This window comes from Gouania willdenowi, chromosome 17 (genome assembly GCF_900634775.1).
Source record: "Gouania willdenowi chromosome 17, fGouWil2.1, whole genome shotgun sequence".
NCBI classification, from domain to species: Eukaryota; Metazoa; Chordata; class Actinopteri; order Blenniiformes; family Gobiesocidae; genus Gouania; species Gouania willdenowi.
This window is the reverse complement of record NC_041060.1, coordinates 24,186,407-24,203,122: the sequence shown is the minus strand read 5'-3', so window position 1 is coordinate 24,203,122 and position 16,716 is coordinate 24,186,407. Positions and strand designations below refer to the sequence as shown.

Genomic DNA, 16,716 nt, shown 5'->3' with positions numbered 1-16,716 from the left:
GAGTTTTTACAGTCCTTAGTGCTAAATCTGATATTAAAGGAAAGTTGATGACAGTTGAAGAAAGCTGTATTTGTTATTCAGTGATGTATGCCTTTTACAGTGTAAGATCCCGAATAGACACTCGAAACAATATTTACAAATTGTGTGTGTGTGTGTGGGAGAAGAAGAAATACTAAAAATGTATAACTAAATTAGAATAAAGGGGAAAAAAATTCTATTGTATTTTATTATTTTTTAATTTCATGACCTTTGTTTAGACCTTTCACGGTTAATTGATTTATCTATATCTGGTTTTTGCTTTGTTTTTTTCTTTCTGTCATCAGTGATACCTAGCAAGGCTCAATAGTAATAGTTACATCTGTGAATATATATTTAAAAAAATGTCATCGCTATTTCAATGTACTATAATGATATAAAGGACTGTGTGTATTTGTTAAAATAATTCAAACATTTAAGTGGATAGATGGAAAACTAGCAGCATTTCTGAGCAGTCATGATAGGTTTTTATTTTAGTGATAGACTATGTTTTGGTGGGCCACACCTGCGATAAATGTTAAACTGCGTCTGGCCCGCGGGCCTCCGGTTGAAAATTACTGACTGACGTAAATGTCAGTAGCATGTTATGTACACGGGGTGGCGCTGTGCAGTCCTACCCCGGCTGATGGAGAAAGGCAGAGGCAGATTGAGGGCGGACGGAGTCTGGATAGCTCAAGATGACCGCGGTCTGTTAGCAGCTGTCCAGGCCTAGGAGAGCGCCGTGTGCCCGGGCTTCGTCAGCGCCGACACCGAGGCTTGACGGAGAGCAGCGGTAAGACTAGGCCGCTAAGCTAACGATGCTAACCGCGGCATCTCACCGAGGCCCGAGATTATCACCAGTCCTGATCCCGGTTCTCGGTCTAGTCCTTCAGATTTCAATCTTATTACTAATTATGTTGGGTAATTGTGTGCTTTTGTTGGAATTGTTTCTCTTATTCTCGAGTTTGATGCTCAGTGGACAGGTGAAGGTAGATTGTTGCCAGATATGGACGATAATCTGCGACGAAAATCTGTTGATAATCTACAAAACAGACGTGAAAACGTGTTTTTGTTAACATTACAAGATACATATAACAGATAGAACGCATGTCTGTTGCAGTGCTTTGCTGTTTTATTGGAGTTTATGAATGCTGGGCCGGTCGAAAACCCTCCAATTTGGCAACACCGGTCAATGGATGCCGCTGTGTACCAATAATCTAAAAAAAAAAAAAGCATACAACAAAGCTATTTAACTGTTTACAGTACTTCTGTTCCCACTGACATTTAGCCAAAACTGTACATATTTAATTAAATTATACGCTGTTTTTATCCTGATGTGAACAGAAAAGTGCAGAACTATGAAAGCTGTCATTTTACTGTTTACAGTAAACATGTTGGTAAAATGAATGGGCATTCAAATGTAAATATAAATTTAACATCAATTCAATATATTTATTTATATACTTTTTCCAGGCACAGCATGAAAAAGTTAACACTCTTAAATAACTGTAACAATAACGTTAATAATTAAAAATGACAGATCCTTGTCCTTTTGATGATAATCTATTTTAGACAGGGGTCCCCAACACGGTGCCCGCGGGCACCAGGTAGCCCGCTTGGACCATGTGAGGGGCCCTCACTCAGGAGCTCTGGTCACCAATGACCTCCGTCTAAAATCTGATTTACTTTCCAGGATTCAAACTCACAAAGATAAATACAGATGATAAATACTGATAAAGTTTTTACTTATTTTCGCTGAAACATTGTGACAAATGTTTTTAAGTCCTGCATATTTGTTGTATGGTCAGTGGTATGTTCTAATACATACTGTATACAGTATATAAGACATGTTTTTAAAAATGCAAGGTGGATTTTTGTAAAATATGACCTCATTTTAGCATTTTATAAATGTTATACGATTAGTTCAAAGTTGTTTGTTAGTAGCCACTAAAATGGGAAGATGATGATTTTCAATGAAAATGAAACCATTGCATTAAAAAAAAAACCTCTGATCTATAAAATGTGTTGCTGCATTAAATGTCAGACGTGTAGAACTTGGTCTTGTTGTCTTTCAGGTGCATTAATCTCACTAAGGTTCCTCCACTGTGACGTTCATCATGGTGGAATATTACCAAGTCCTGGGAGTGCCGCGGGGAGCGTCAGCCGACGACATAAAGAAGGCGTGAGTTAAAACTAGGAATAATGAGACTTTTCTGTCTGACTTGACTTATTTCTAAACCATCAGCACGTCTGAATAAAGCTGTTTTATCCCAGTTGCTAAAGCGTTGGTTAGGGCTGGGCCTTTTTGCCTAAAAAAAAAAAAATCTGGTTTTTAAAGAGAAATTAAATTTTCAAAATTTATTTTTTTTTTTTCAATGCACTTAAAAATGACTGCACTTTTGACAATATATCTGATGTCTGCAACTGTATTGCTTTAATGGTCATCAAGAGTTTAAATGCATAGAATAATCACAAGATCAAAAGTAAATGAGGTTATGTCATTCAGCAATTTCAAGCTTTAACCCAGGTTTAAGCAAAAGTGCAACAGCAACTTCACGGTGGCTTCAAATTTCTGATTAAGAAATCAGATAACTGCATGTTTTATAACATATAACATTACAATTAAAATAATAATAAACTCTTAGCATCTCAGCATAGTGTGAATCAAGAATTAAACATGCCTGTGGCGCACATATAGCCTACTCAAAGGGTAAACAAAGAAGGGGGCTGGCTCGCATCGCGCTACGGTAACCCACAAGGACGGAACACGAAAAAGTCCGAAAAAAACCCTCAAATTTGCAAAATAAAAATCGTTTTTATCTACAAATTTGATCAATCGATTAATATCATTTTTGCCCAGCCCTAGCTTTGGTTCAACCTCACTGTATTTCTGTGCAGATACAGAAAACTGGCCCTGAAGTGGCACCCCGACAAGAACCCTGAGAACAAAGACGATGCGGAGAAGAAGTTTAAGGAGCTGTCAGAGGCATACGAAGTGCTGTCAGATGGTTGGTTCATCACTGTCCCTAAAGAGAGGGCTTTCCTTCCTCTTTCTTGCTGTTATCCAACATCCAAGTTGTTTGTTTATTCCCTTTCCAGCCAACAAGAGGAGCATTTATGACCGATATGGCATAGACGGGCTGACAAACAGTCATGGAGGAAGAGGTCAGTGGTGCTTAAAGTTGAACTTCATCCCAAACCAAAGAATATTCACCTCTAAAGCTGCCCACGATGCACTCTCAGTGTTCCTGCAGAAACGTTCCTGCTGGAGGCTGAAAATGTTTCTTCTGTGTTCCAGGAGCACACTTCCATAATGGAGATCATTTCCACGAACCCTACACATTCCGTAATCCTGAAGATGTTTTCAGGGATTTCTTTGGCGGCAGAGATCCTTTTGCAGATTTATTTGGTAAGGTTGGATGTCAGCTTTCCCAATGAGACTGCTGATTGACTTAATTATTATTTATAATGTATTTTTAATGCATAACAAACCCTGAATACACGATTTATCTACACGTTAACCAAACTATTCAAAGTTTAGAGATGTGTGAAAACTGAAACAGAAAAAGACCACTCCACAAACATGTTTTTTGACACACTTTTGACACATTTTTGACAAAATGCACAAAATGACCCTAAAAGACATTGTAAGGACTCAAAATGACAAGAAAAATACCCAGAACAACTTCAAACAACAGCTAAAGGACATGAAATGAGGATTGTAACACAAAAACTCCAAAAACAAGAACAAAATTACACTAAAAGGACCATGAACAACGATAAAAACACACAAAGTGACATCCAAGTTACACAAAATGGCACCATAAATACTACAAACACACTAAACAATATAAAAAGGACTCCAAAAACGCATCAGAAACAGAATAATACATTTAAAAAGAATAAAAGACAATGAAATATATTCAGAAACCCAGAAAATGAATCCAAAAAAACTATAAACACAAAATGAGACCCAGTTGAGATGTAAATCTCGGTTGTGTGGTGAACTTGACAAGTATATGAAACATTATAACTATAAAGCAGGGGTCACCAACCTTTCTGAAACTGTGAGCTACTTCTAGCGAGTCGTGACTCAATAATCCAAAGGGCTATTGGTTTTAAATACTAAATATTCACAGTTTCACTTTAATTAGACGGTAAAATAATAATGAAGGCTAGCTGTAATCTAAAAGGGTATAAAACGTTTATTTCTCCTACATTATGCAATGGTTTCATTTTCATTACATTTCATAGAAAATGATCATCTTTCTATTTGACGAGCTACGAACAAACAACTTGTATAACATTTGTAAAATGTAACAATTATGCCATATTTTACAAAAATCTACCTTGTTTTTAAAAATGGATTCCATTTACAGTATATATCATATTATATATAACATACCACTGATCATACACCAGATCTGCAACACTTAAAACATCTGTCACAATGTTTCAGTGAAAATAAAGATTTAAAGATGGTTAATTTAATACTAAAACTTTATCAGCAGTATTTAATTTCACTTATTAACTACACGTGTCATCTGTATTTATCTTTGTGAGTTTGAATCCTGGAAAGTAAATCAGATTTTAGATGGAACTCATTGGTGACTAGAGCTCCTGAGGGCCCCTCACATGGTCCATGCGGGCTCCCTGGTGCCCGCGACCACCTTGTTGGTGACCGCTGTTCTAGAGCATTCATTCTCAAGGACTTTGAATGTGTAGTTGCCTTCTGTTTGCTCTCTGCTCCTGGATGAATCCTTCAGAGAGTGAGCGGAAGACTTTGCAACATAAGGGATAAAATATACAGAAGAGTTGGGTTTTATTTTGCAGGTTCTGGTTGTAGCCAAGGGGTAAACATTCTTCACGGTGAGTGAGTCTCAATGCACCTCTCTCTCTCTCTCTCTCTCTCACCCAGGTGCCGATCCTTTCAATGAGGATCCTTTCTTTAGCGGCGGCCGACGACACCACAGCCGGACGGGTCGCAGCCGGACTGGAGGCTCGTTTTTCGGAGGCTTTGTTGGTTTTCCTCCTTTCGGTGCTGGATTCCCCCCGTTCGACCCAGGTGAGCTCTGATGCACCGAGGGCTCAGACAACAGCGTGTGTCTCACTGAGAGCATCTTGTCGCTCCCGACAGGCTTCGGCTCCTTCGGCTCTATGAGCGGCATGGGTCACATGGGTCACATGACCACCATGGGCAGTCTGGGGGGAGGAGGCTTCACGTCTTTCTCTTCAAGCTCCTTTGGAGGTGGAGGAGGAGGCGGAGGCAGCATGGGAAATTTCCGTTCTGTTTCCACGTCAACCAAGATCGTCAACGGCCGAAAGATCACCACAAAAAGGTAAAAAGTGGTCCTTCAAACAAACCCTGGAGCAGTCATGTGACAAATCAATCAACAGTTCTTGTTGAGAGAGATTATTATTGTTGTATATACAGTGGAAACAAACTATAAAAAATAGTGATTATGTGAACCTGTTTATATTGTAATTGTAGGGAACATATAAACATAAATGTAATTGGAGTCTAAAGCCACAAAAAAAACACCACTTTAAAAAGACCATAGACTAATACAAAACCTCTTTACAGTTATTTGGGTCCCCGTACTGCATTCACAGGCTGTAATATCACCAAGTTTATCATTTTACCTGTTGTTAGAGCTACTATCTTTACCTACTATTTATTCCTAGTGATTGTTTTTCGAAATTTTACTGGGCTTTTTAGTTCATTAGATTAGTTCATATCTCCCTTTCGCTCTGCGGTCCAAACTGAAACCATAGACACACACACACACACACACACACTCTCAAACACACACACAAACTGCAGTTCCTATTTGGAACCGGTTCTCGGTGCCCAACCCTAGCGCTGAGTGAAAAGCAGAGAGGGAGAGAGAGAAACACACTCACCAAACCTACATCCAGCTGCTCGTTAAATACAACTGCGACAACAACACGGAACCACAGAACAACAGCTAAGTTAAACAGTTAAAAGATGCTTTGAAAGTTTAAAACTTGCCGTTGGGTTTGAAGAGCTTCCTTCACATTCTGCTCGTGGGTGGAGGGGCTCTGCACTCTGCATCCTCTGTTTCCAGCAAGACGGAGCAGCCTGTGGCAGCCACTCTGTATATAAAGTGGATCGACGAACGCAGCAGAGCGCATCGGCCGATGCCGATACGCGCAAAAATCGGCTGATTAAATCAGTCGATCGCTAGTAAAAACGTTTCACCAGCTGTCCGTGAGAAAACAAAGTGAATCCTTCCCCTGACCTCACCGTCACTTTATTTGGGTGTGTGAGCTGCCAGATGTGCCCTCACACGTCCCCCCCACACCCCCACACACACACTCTAAAACTAGCATGCCTATGTACCGTACTTTAGATACAGTGACAACTGTCAGCACGGTTACGCACCTTCAACGGTTTGAGGGAAGTGAGTTTTGGTGGAGTCCGTTCTATTGGCAGGGACACGTAAAAAAAAGTGATGAATGAGACGGATAACGACATGTTTAGTGTCTGCAATACGTGGAGCTCAAAGATTTCCCGTATCTTCAATTTTCCCCATCCCTCACCTGGAAGGATACACAACATGACGAGGCTTTTAAAGAATATGAAACACAACACAATATAATACATGAAATGACTCCAATAACACAAACAACAACAGAAATACACAATGATACAAAATCCACAAAACGTTGAAACAACAACAATTGAAATATACACATTTACCATCTGCAACGCGTGGAACATAAAGATTTCCAGAGGAGGGAAAACGTGTTCCAGTTTGTTTATCGCTGACCTGGAAAGATGTTTGAAGGGGATATTTCTAAGATGTTTGTTAAAAAGTCCAAATTTGTCTGGAAAATACCTACCATGTTTTCCATGGTATTGGTTGCATTCCAATGATTTAGCAATCTCCCCCAAAAAAATCCATGTAAAGGCTGCACCTTCACATAGGCCACTAGAGCAGGGCACTATATGGAGCAGAAATGTATCATCTGTTTACAATTACAAGGTGAACATTACTGCTTTTGATGTTGGTTTTCTTCAATAATAATAGTCTTTTTCATAATGTCAATAAAACAACAGATATTTGTCTTTAATTTTCTGCCATGCTCCCAGTCTGTCCTAGTGGGACACAGACTTTTGGCAAAGAAAACAAGTAGTTTACGTCAACCTTAATGTGCCCCAGTTTCCAATTCTATGTAAAGTATGTAAGCCACTGACAATATCCAAGCAATAAATGACAAATATCACTCACTGTAATATCTTTACTTTAAATGTCCTTTATTATTTGACCCATTTTTATTTATTTGAGGAAAATTGCAGTATTTTGGAAAAATTGAGAGGTAAAAAAAAAAAAAACCTAAGAGCCCTGCCAATATTGTACATTGAATTTGTGTATTTGAAGGGACTGAGATATCTATAACTGAGTTTTCTATTTAGAAAATGACAGTATCGCCCATATCGATACATATATTTTTAAGCTCATTTTGTAATATATTACTTGTTTTAGGAGTTGCTGCTTTCACTACTTCTCAAAACAGCATAAAAGCACCATTAGATGGATTGTTGAGTGTGTCCTAACCCAGACCTACCACTAAACAAGCCACACTACATAACTCACTCACACATGCTGTCCCTTAGAGGAGAAGAAGCCTAAAGTGACACATATTGTGCAGCTGTTTGTTAAATAAATAAATGAGCTTGTGTGACATTTTGCATTTGCAAATTTAAACCAGAATAGTTTTCCTGGTCTCACCTTATTTTAATTAAATGTATCAAGATTTATATTTGTATATCGCCATTTTAGAAAAAAATATTGTGGTTTGAGTTTTGGTCCATAATGCCCAGCCCCTTCTGGCTGATGAGGTTGCCCTTAAAACGACTAAGCCAATCAGAACGGGCAGGTAGGTGGGCTGCTATAGCAGTTTCAACGGATGAGTTTCCATCTCTACATGAAGTCACGTCCTCGCTGCTCATTTATTATTAGCCCGTTTACAGCTTTTATGGTCACTTTTTACTGGATCCAGACTGATTTCCACTCTGTCCGTTTTTCTTACCGTGAACTTATCGCCTCAGGTTAGGTTGTAACCCTATATCACAACAATTTATTTAAGTCATCTTAGTTTAGGCACAGAAAATAATAACAAATATTCAACAGGTGTAGGAGTTCTGCTGTCACTCGCGCCCAATAAACTGCCCTCCACTCAGACATCGTCCTGCATACGCAGAACAATGCATCCGTCCTGTTATTAAAGCTGTGAGGTCTTTCACTTTTCCTATATTATCCGAAGCTAATTTTTGAACCTTCAGTTCACCGTGATGTTCAGTGGCCGTTCCAGTTCAGTCCTCCTGCTGCAGGGGTGACTGTCTCTAATATTCTGCCTCCAGATATCTGCTGTCACTGGGCAGGTGTGTGTGACTGGCTGAAAAATCCACACATTGGGGCGGATTCACTATAAGGTTTAGGGTTTTTTGAAACGTGTGCAAACATCACTCCACGCGCTAATTAGGGGTATCAGGACTGTGTGTGTTCAGCGCGTCACAATGTGCCCACAATCCATTTAGGGCGTTTCCCTCTGATGAATATGTAAAGTAGATGGATCTCATAAAGGGTGCAAATAAATGGGAGGAGGAAATGCAGATAAATTAATGCAGTGGGTGCAATGCAATTCATCAAAGCAGGAACTGTTTGCAGTGACTGTTTCTGCGCTGAAAAATAGTACGACCCACATTCAGGTGCAAACACACACACAGGGATCATGGCTGCAGTAAATGTTGACACAAAACACAGCGAAGATGGAAAAAAAATGTTCCAGTTTTAGTATAAGAAAAATATTTAAATAAAACAATAAGAAAATGCAGAGTAAAGTGTGTGTGAGGGAGAGAAACAGCTGGAGACATCACAGAGGCGACGTCATTGCCCTTGAGTGTGGTGCTGCGCGTCAACATCAGTTCTTTCTCGGATCAATAATCAATATTATCAACCATTCATTTTCCTGGACCTGTTTATCCTGTGCTGGGACACCAAGCCGAACATGCACGGAGCTCCATATTGTCGATCCGGACGCTCCAGTGAGTTCCTGTGTCTTTCTCTCTATGTTTTGACCGTCAACCTCTCATGTCGCGTTGATGCCAAGGAGCGTCAGGCCAGAATCAGCTGATCTGCTGCGTCATTTACACAGCAATGTCACAATGTTCACATCTGAGCGTGCGGTGACACAGCGCTACGCTCAGACCTGCTGGATGATGTTTTCCATGGACTGATAAGCACATAAGTTACAGGAACTGATGGAACAGACACATTAAATTAGGGGGAAAAAACAATGTTATGGTTTTAAAGTTTATTAAACAGCATTTTTATTTGTTTAGTTTTTTACATTATTGAATGTTTGTGCAGCAGACAGAGAAGTCCATCTGCCTCCAATTTCACTTCTTCATATGTCATTTTGTGCTTCTGTGCACTCACCTCTCCACGTTAAACAAGCAAAGTGTTCATTTAAATAGGGCGGTCTCAACCACGTCTATACTCGCACCTTTACGTGCCGCATTGGTAGTGAATTCTCTTCAGCAGGTGAGTAAACAGCGCCACCAAAGGATTTAGTGACGCACCTGGTTTACCACCCTTTATTTCAGATCTTAATAAATCCGTCCCATATAGCGCAGTGCCACATTGGCCACACCCTCAATTTTAAATTTAAAAAAAAAAAATTGTCCTATAAGCCAGGCAGTACGGTACATTAAAAGTTTTAAATAGTTTTTCATCACTTTTTTTTTTTTTAAATCCACATTTTAAACATTATTATGTTATCGTAGTTTGTTTAGAAAAAGGCTTTGGCTAAAAGTCTAAGGTGCACCAGTGACAAAGTGACAATTATATTGTAATGTTTTTTGTTTTCTGTCCATTTCCTCAGAATTGTGGAGAACGGGCAGGAGCGTGTGGAGGTGGAGGAAGACGGACATCTGCGTTCACTCACCATCAACGGTCGGGAGCAGCTGCTGCGTTTGGAGCACAAGTGAAGACGAACGTCCGAAAAAACTGCAGAAGAAGAAAAGCAACAAAGTGGCGAGGCGCTGCTCCTCATTGGCCGGTGTACATACCTGAGTTAGTTTAGTGCAGGGGTCGGCAACCCACAGCTCTCCAGCCACATTCGCCTCATTGGCTCCTGTCACTGAAAGACAGACTCCTGTCATTGAGTATTGACTAGTTTCCAGTAGCTGACAGAGTAAGGCTGGGCTCGCTCTAACACAAACACACTCCATGATAAGTGACTCCATGATGTTTCCAACAGACTGGTGGTCATGGTAACTAATGACTGAGTCTTAGTGTTAGCTGGTTTGGCTCTGAAGTCAGTCATTAGTTAAAATGGACACCAGTTTGAGCAGAACACCAGTGAAACTTTAATCTGCTCCTCGTGTTGCTCTGCAGTTACACACAGCTTCAGTTTTAAATAGTAACAGTCATGATTTACATGCTGATAAACTTGCTAGTCTTTTTTGTTAGTTTTTAGTCGTTTCAGTTATTTTTGTCTGTTTTTAGATCTCTTTACTGTGTTTTTGAACCATAACATTTAACAACAAATTCCCTTTTTTTTTTTTCTAAAAAAAAAAAAAAAAAAAAAAAATAGTTCTCACCTGGCTATTAGTGACCAAACATTATTGTGTTGGTTTGAATACTTAATGCCAGGTATTATTTTCAGGTATTGCAGTCAGGCTACGATAATTTATAAGACACCTTTTGATGGATATAAAAGCAACAGTCGATCATACAGTGGAGCTTCATAACTCGTACACATTTATCAAATTTAGTTTCCGAAGCATTTTATAAAACAATTCACATTGTACTCGCAATGCTGCCGGCTTTTAAATTGACTTAAACTTCCCATTGTTGCATAACTTGCACTCTCAAGTTAACTTGCACTCTGGATTCTATTGTAAACTTGATGACGGCGTAAGAAAGCTGTAGCTATATTTGTTCTTTCAGGTTTCAGTGATTCATGATGAGTCTTTACGACCACCAGGCTGATCAACAGCACCTAGCAACGCTCAGCATTATCCATCATCATGTATATCAGTGATTCTACATATGATGTGTATATGGGACACCTGCCTGTGATATATACTGCATAGCTGGGCTCTTTGTGTGATGATTGATTAGTGGTGGAAGGTTTGCCGACCCCTGCTTCAGTGTCACGCGGCCGTCGGCACTTTTCTATGCATTTGGTGTGTGTGAGCTGTGCTCAGCTGATGTTCTCAATGTTCGGGACCACGTTGCTGTTTTGGTATGAATTAATTGTTAAATGTGGGCAGGACTTCCAGATGTTGCGCCCCTTCTCCTCCTCCCACGTTTCTGTTGTGAAACAGACCCCCCCTCCCTCCCCCATGGGCTGGTTTTATGTTTATTTATTCCTGCATGTACGTCTTCTGACGTCCAGTCTTAATGTTATGGTTCAATGATGATGTACAAATAATTGAAGGCATTTGATGTAAAAACTATGAAAAGCAGAAACTTTGTGTACTTTGTAAACATTAAATCCTCAGTTTTACCCTCAGTTCTCAGGATTCAGAGGCTCTGGCATTCTTTTGTTTGCATTAAGCTTCACTGGTATTGGTTTGGACCAGTGTTAACTTTATGGATTAAACATTTTTTAAAGTGACAATAACTAGATCATGACATTTTTTAGAATACGTGTTTGCAAAAACTATATCAAAATATATTTATATATTTGTCGACTAATAAACACGAAATTATAATTTGTTCACATGGGATGAAATCCAATCAGAATTTGTGAAGTTATGTATTAATCACATCAAATTTGTGTATTTACAAACATTACTGATCCATATCAAGTTGATCAATAGTAGTTGGGAAAAAATGCATAAACTCTTATGCTTTATATAGTTTAGTCGTCTGTATTTAGTCAACTAAAATCGTAATGTTATTTAGTTTGGTGGTTCTCAACCTTTTCAACCCACAACCCCCAAAATAAAGGTACCAGGGACCCCCACTGTACCTAAAGGTGGCTGAACGCACACATGAACGTTGAAGAACAGTCATGTGGAGACAGGGCCATCTATAAAGAGGAGAGATTTTTGGGGCTCATCCATAAAGTCAGCAAAATGATGGTCCATAGTTCTATGAATCTGTGATAACCACATTTATTTATTTATCTGACTAATATCCACTTTTATCCAGGAAGTTTATTATTATTTGAGCCATAGCATATAGTCATCTTAAAGTTAAATCCTTGTTTTAATCAGAAATTTAAAAAAAATGGGTTAAATGTGACCAAATATGGTGGAAAAGATGGTGAGATGGGATTTTAAAAACCACAGAAATTGGTTAAAAGTTGAAAATTAGAGTGGCCAAAAACTTTTGTATACCAAATAATTTATATTTACATTATTGTTATAATATTACCAGAATAATTTATAACACTTGCAGAAAAATATACTGAATATCAAAAAGAATGGACAAACAACAAAATGACACAAAAACACACACTCTTGATTAGAACATGAACTATAGGTTACTTTTTTAACCCCGGTTCTCTGAGTAATATACAGTAAGTAAGATGTCTCACTATGGGATGTCGCCTCTGCTACAGTCCTCAGAATAGCTATTTCACTTTGCCAATCCTGATTGGCCGGTGAACCCCTCAGTCCGATAGGAGAACCTCCCACCTCCTATAAGAGGAGGAGACAAACAGGTCCGCGTCATTCTTAGTAAGCGAACCTCTTCTCCTCGTTCGAATAAGAAGGTCAGTCTGGTGAGACATCGCACTCATGAAACTGGGGGTACGAAAGTAACCTATAGTTCTATTTCATACTATTTTGTGAGATGTCTCACTATGGGATATGGAAACTCCAGTGCAGACAAGCTAACCAAGCATCACCAGCCCAGGGAGCAGGAGCCTGCTTACATCAGGAAATTAAGACCGCCCTGTGCCATGCACGGGGCGGATACATCCTGCATGTAAAAGTGGGCAAACGTGAGGAGCGAGGACCAGCTTGTCGCCGCACAGATGCCCTGGACAGACACTCCCCTGAACAAGGCCCAGGATGTGGCAAATCCCCGAGTCGAGTGTGCACGCAGACCCTTAGGCTGACTCGAGTAAGCCAAAGCAATAGCCTCCACCACCCAGTGTGACAGGCGTTGCTTAGAGACAGGCTTCCCCTTACGGGGGTTAGCCCAGGAGACGAACAGCTGATCACTCCTCCTGAGGGCCCTTGTCCTGTCCATATAATCGCACAAACAAGACACAACAAATGAGGCCACTGCTCACCCTGTGAGGCAGAAGAGGCCAGCAGGTCAATGGGAGAACATGAACAATTTTCGCATCACTTGGAGAAAGCTGAGCACACAACGGGAAACACCACTGACAGTTCCAAGTAATTTATGTGAGAGTGCTGGAGGGCCGCATTCCAGCGGCCTCTCACAGATCTGCCCTTGTAAACTCCACCTCATCCTGACAGGCTGGCGTCGGTGGAGATCACCTTCCTGTCTGTGACAGCACCAAAGGGTACGCCATCCGTCAGGAAGCCGGGCACCTGCCAGTGAAACAGAGCCGCACAGCACCCTGGCGTAACCAAAACCCTCAGTGCGCCATGACGCACGAGGTTCAACTAAAGTGAAGCCACTCACAGCTAGAATTCCCTCATGCGCAGGCGGCCCAGACGGATCACGAGGATGGCCGAAGCCATCAACCCGAGTAACCGAAGACACAACCTGAACCGAACAGAGTATGCGGTATTCATAGCATATCTCCTGGAAAGCAAACCTTAGGTACTTTCTGTGAGGAGGATATATCGGGATGTGGAAATACGCGTCTTTGAGGTCAACAGACGTAAACCAGTCCCTCTAACGTACCAGACGTAGGAGGGAGGAACGCGTGAGCATCCTGAAAGTGTATTTCCTGAGACCCCTGTTCAGGGCTCGTAAATCCAGAATAGGACAGATCCCGGTCCCCCCTCATTTGGTGACCAGAAAGTACCTGGACTAAATTCCCTCCCGGGAGCGAGAGGCAATTTCCTTCCATTACACGTGGGCTGAATCTCCCCGGGCCCGGGAGTGCACTATTCCAGCAAAACCGGGAGAGACAGACACAAACTGCAGTCTGTAACCCTTCGATAACGTCCGTAACACCCAAGGCGGGGCTGCAAGTGCAGAGCACACTCCTGGATCACTATATTGCCCATGACTTTCCCATAGTCTATAGTGAGCAGGCTTGGGTACGGAGGCACACATCCGTCACCGTGAATATCTCCTCTATTATCGCAGGGTAGTGGGATGCAGTGAAATCCTCACAAAGTTCAGCCTGGTAGGCGTTGAAGAGGGAAAGGACATTCATGGCCCTGACCAAGAGGCCGATAAGTCCTACGGGACAGGTCCTACGGGACAGGTCCGACTGGAGACGGTCCGTTCTCGACAGCAGCATGGGTCACCGTGGAGACACAGCAGGCTGGCATGGGAGCAGGTGTGCCGCAACGAGCGGTTCCATCTGCGGCATCCTGAGCAGTCCACGGGGCTTCACGGCTTCGCAGTCGAGGATGGAGGAGCCTGCAACCGGGGCCCTCCCGGTGAATGGGCGGGTCTGCCAGGGGCAAGCCACTTCCTCAAGAAGCTCGGGGAAGAAAGGGAGTCTCTCTTGGAGCGCCTCTGGAGAGAGGGAACTTCTTCATCTCGTAGCGGGACCTGGTGGTTTCCACGGCAATGGCGGGCCAGGGAATGGCCAGTCGTGCTGCACACGTCCAGGCTTGGAGGATGACAGACAGGTGTGAAGCCCTCCATGTCTTTCCGAGAGGCAGCAAAGGAGGCAGGCAGTCCACCGCATGCCAAAGTGACGAACGCTTTGTCCCCTTCACCCATCCCGGAGAGGGGTAGGTCAGAGGAGTCCCCATCAAATTCTCCACAGTCAATAATGAGGACATCCTTGTCAGGGGGGGAGATATCTGCCAGGTTCAGCTGAGAGCTCCAGCTGGAGCCGTGAACAGCAGCAGTTTCCATGGGGATGTCTTCACTGCGCCCACCGCGACTGTGTTGTGTGTGAAGGAAGCGAGGCCTTGCTCAGGACTCAGAAGCCGCGCCAGTGTCCTGTGGAGGCACTGTGCACTGTGCGTGCAGGAGGGCGGGGATTCGATGGCCACCCGGGTGTGATCGATGACCAGGCATCCGGAGCAGGTCTCGTGTCTATCCTTGCTGGATATATTTCCACCGCATGGACAAAGACAAGCCAAGATGCTTCCCGTTCCCTCGGTCAGAGGAGCCTCATTTTCCATGGCTGCTGATGCAGGCAAGAGAGCAGGTGGTTTAGCAAGCGCTACCACGTGGCTGCTACCACAGGTGCTAGCAGGACGACGAGGACAGTGTCAGCTCGTACGCCGTGGTATAGGAGCTGGGTCTAAGCCAGACACCGTGGTGTGGGCCCAGGAGGGAGACCAACGTGTGCAGGAGCCCGGGGGTGTCAAGGACCGTGGTCTGGGACGGCAGCTATGGTGAGCTGGCGTCCGTGAGCTCTGGTCTTACAGCACAGAGCTAGCAGCGGAGCTGTCACCGTAGTAAGAGGCCGCTGGGGTCAACGTGCACGCCAGAGCGGCAGCGTTGGAGTGGGCAGACAGCCAGAGCAGGAGCTCGGAGCTTCACACCTTGCGGCAGCGAAGGATAGCACTTCACCATAGAGGTAAGAGCTGTTAAACCTTACCTTCCAACCTGGTGTGGTCTAAAGCTAGGCGTTAGCCCTGTCAGCGTTCGTCGGCAAGAAAAGAAGAAAATCCCACCTGCGGACAGTTAAACTGGTCAGAGCCAAAAATACGCGAGGTAGCTGAAAGGAGAAGATGTTTAAGAATGACGAGCACCTGTTCGTCCCCTCCTCTTATAGGAGGTGGGAGTGTCTCCCATCGGACTGATGAACTTCACCGGCCAATCAGGATTGGCAAAGTGAAGGTATTCTGAGGAATGTAGCAGAGGCGACATCCCATAGTAAGACATCTAACGAAATATTATGAAATAGAACAAAAAATACAAGGGTCAGTCTTGGTCCCACATCAGGAGGGAGATGACTAAAATGAGATTCTTTAAAATGTGCGTAATCACCAGGGTTGGGGTCAATTACATTTACAATTATGATTTCAATTATCCATGTTCAATTACAATTCAATTATGATTACAGTGAGCAGCATTTTTTCCACTTGCAAATAAATTACATTTTTTTTTATCCTCTGAAAGTCAATTACAATTACATTCTCAATTACTAAAGTTAAATTACAATAATCATAATTACTGAGCCTCTTGAGTTAGCTGTCTGTTAGCACCTCTCGGTATATATAAATCAGCTGTACAATACACTAAAAACTAATATCTATCATGGTCTGAGCCTTTTATGTGTCAGTGTTCCCCTCGATTTCATTTTTTTTTTTTTAAATGTATGGGAAAACTTGGTATGAAACATACTTTAATAATTGTTGTATGTGTAGAACTGTACATCAACTCTAACAAGGTTCCCGGGTTTAGCTTTAAATTGTAATCGACAAATTTTTTTTAATAGAATTTACATGGCAATTACAAGACAAATAACAATTATCAGTTTTTATCAGTCAAAACTCAATTACAATTTAATTACAATTACAACAGCAACAGATTTTTTAAACTACAATTACAATTATAATTATGCCATAATTGTAATTAATGATCAATTACGCGATTG

General features: G+C 42.0%; 1 protein-coding gene across 1 annotated transcript; it reads left to right on the top strand.

Annotated features, from left to right (window-relative positions):
• Positions 1-621: 621 nt before the first annotated feature.
• LOC114479840 (dnaJ homolog subfamily B member 6-like) lies at positions 622-11,568 on the top strand. The gene is made up of 8 exons (XM_028473743.1): positions 622-808; positions 2,091-2,197; positions 2,914-3,023; positions 3,115-3,180; positions 3,314-3,424; positions 4,934-5,080; positions 5,153-5,354; positions 9,928-11,568. Exons 2-8 carry the CDS (start codon positions 2,133-2,135, stop codon positions 10,031-10,033), a joined length of 807 nt encoding a protein of 268 aa, XP_028329544.1. The 5' UTR covers positions 622-808; positions 2,091-2,132; the 3' UTR covers positions 10,034-11,568.
• Positions 11,569-16,716: the final 5,148 nt, after the last annotated feature.

What these genes read in the sequence shown, in the direction of transcription:
- LOC114479840 (XM_028473743.1), top strand. Translation starts at nt 2,133, where the DNA reads ATGGTGGAATATTACCAAGTCCTGGGAGTGCCGCGGGGAGCGTCAGCC. An exon ending in ATACGAAGTGCTGTCAGATG is followed by an intron (nt 3,024 to 3,114) that starts GTTGGTTCATCA and finishes TTCCCTTTCCAG; the next exon opens with CCAACAAGAGGAGCATTTAT. An exon ending in AAACAGTCATGGAGGAAGAG is followed by an intron (nt 3,181 to 3,313) that starts GTCAGTGGTGCT and finishes TCTGTGTTCCAG; the next exon opens with GAGCACACTTCCATAATGGA.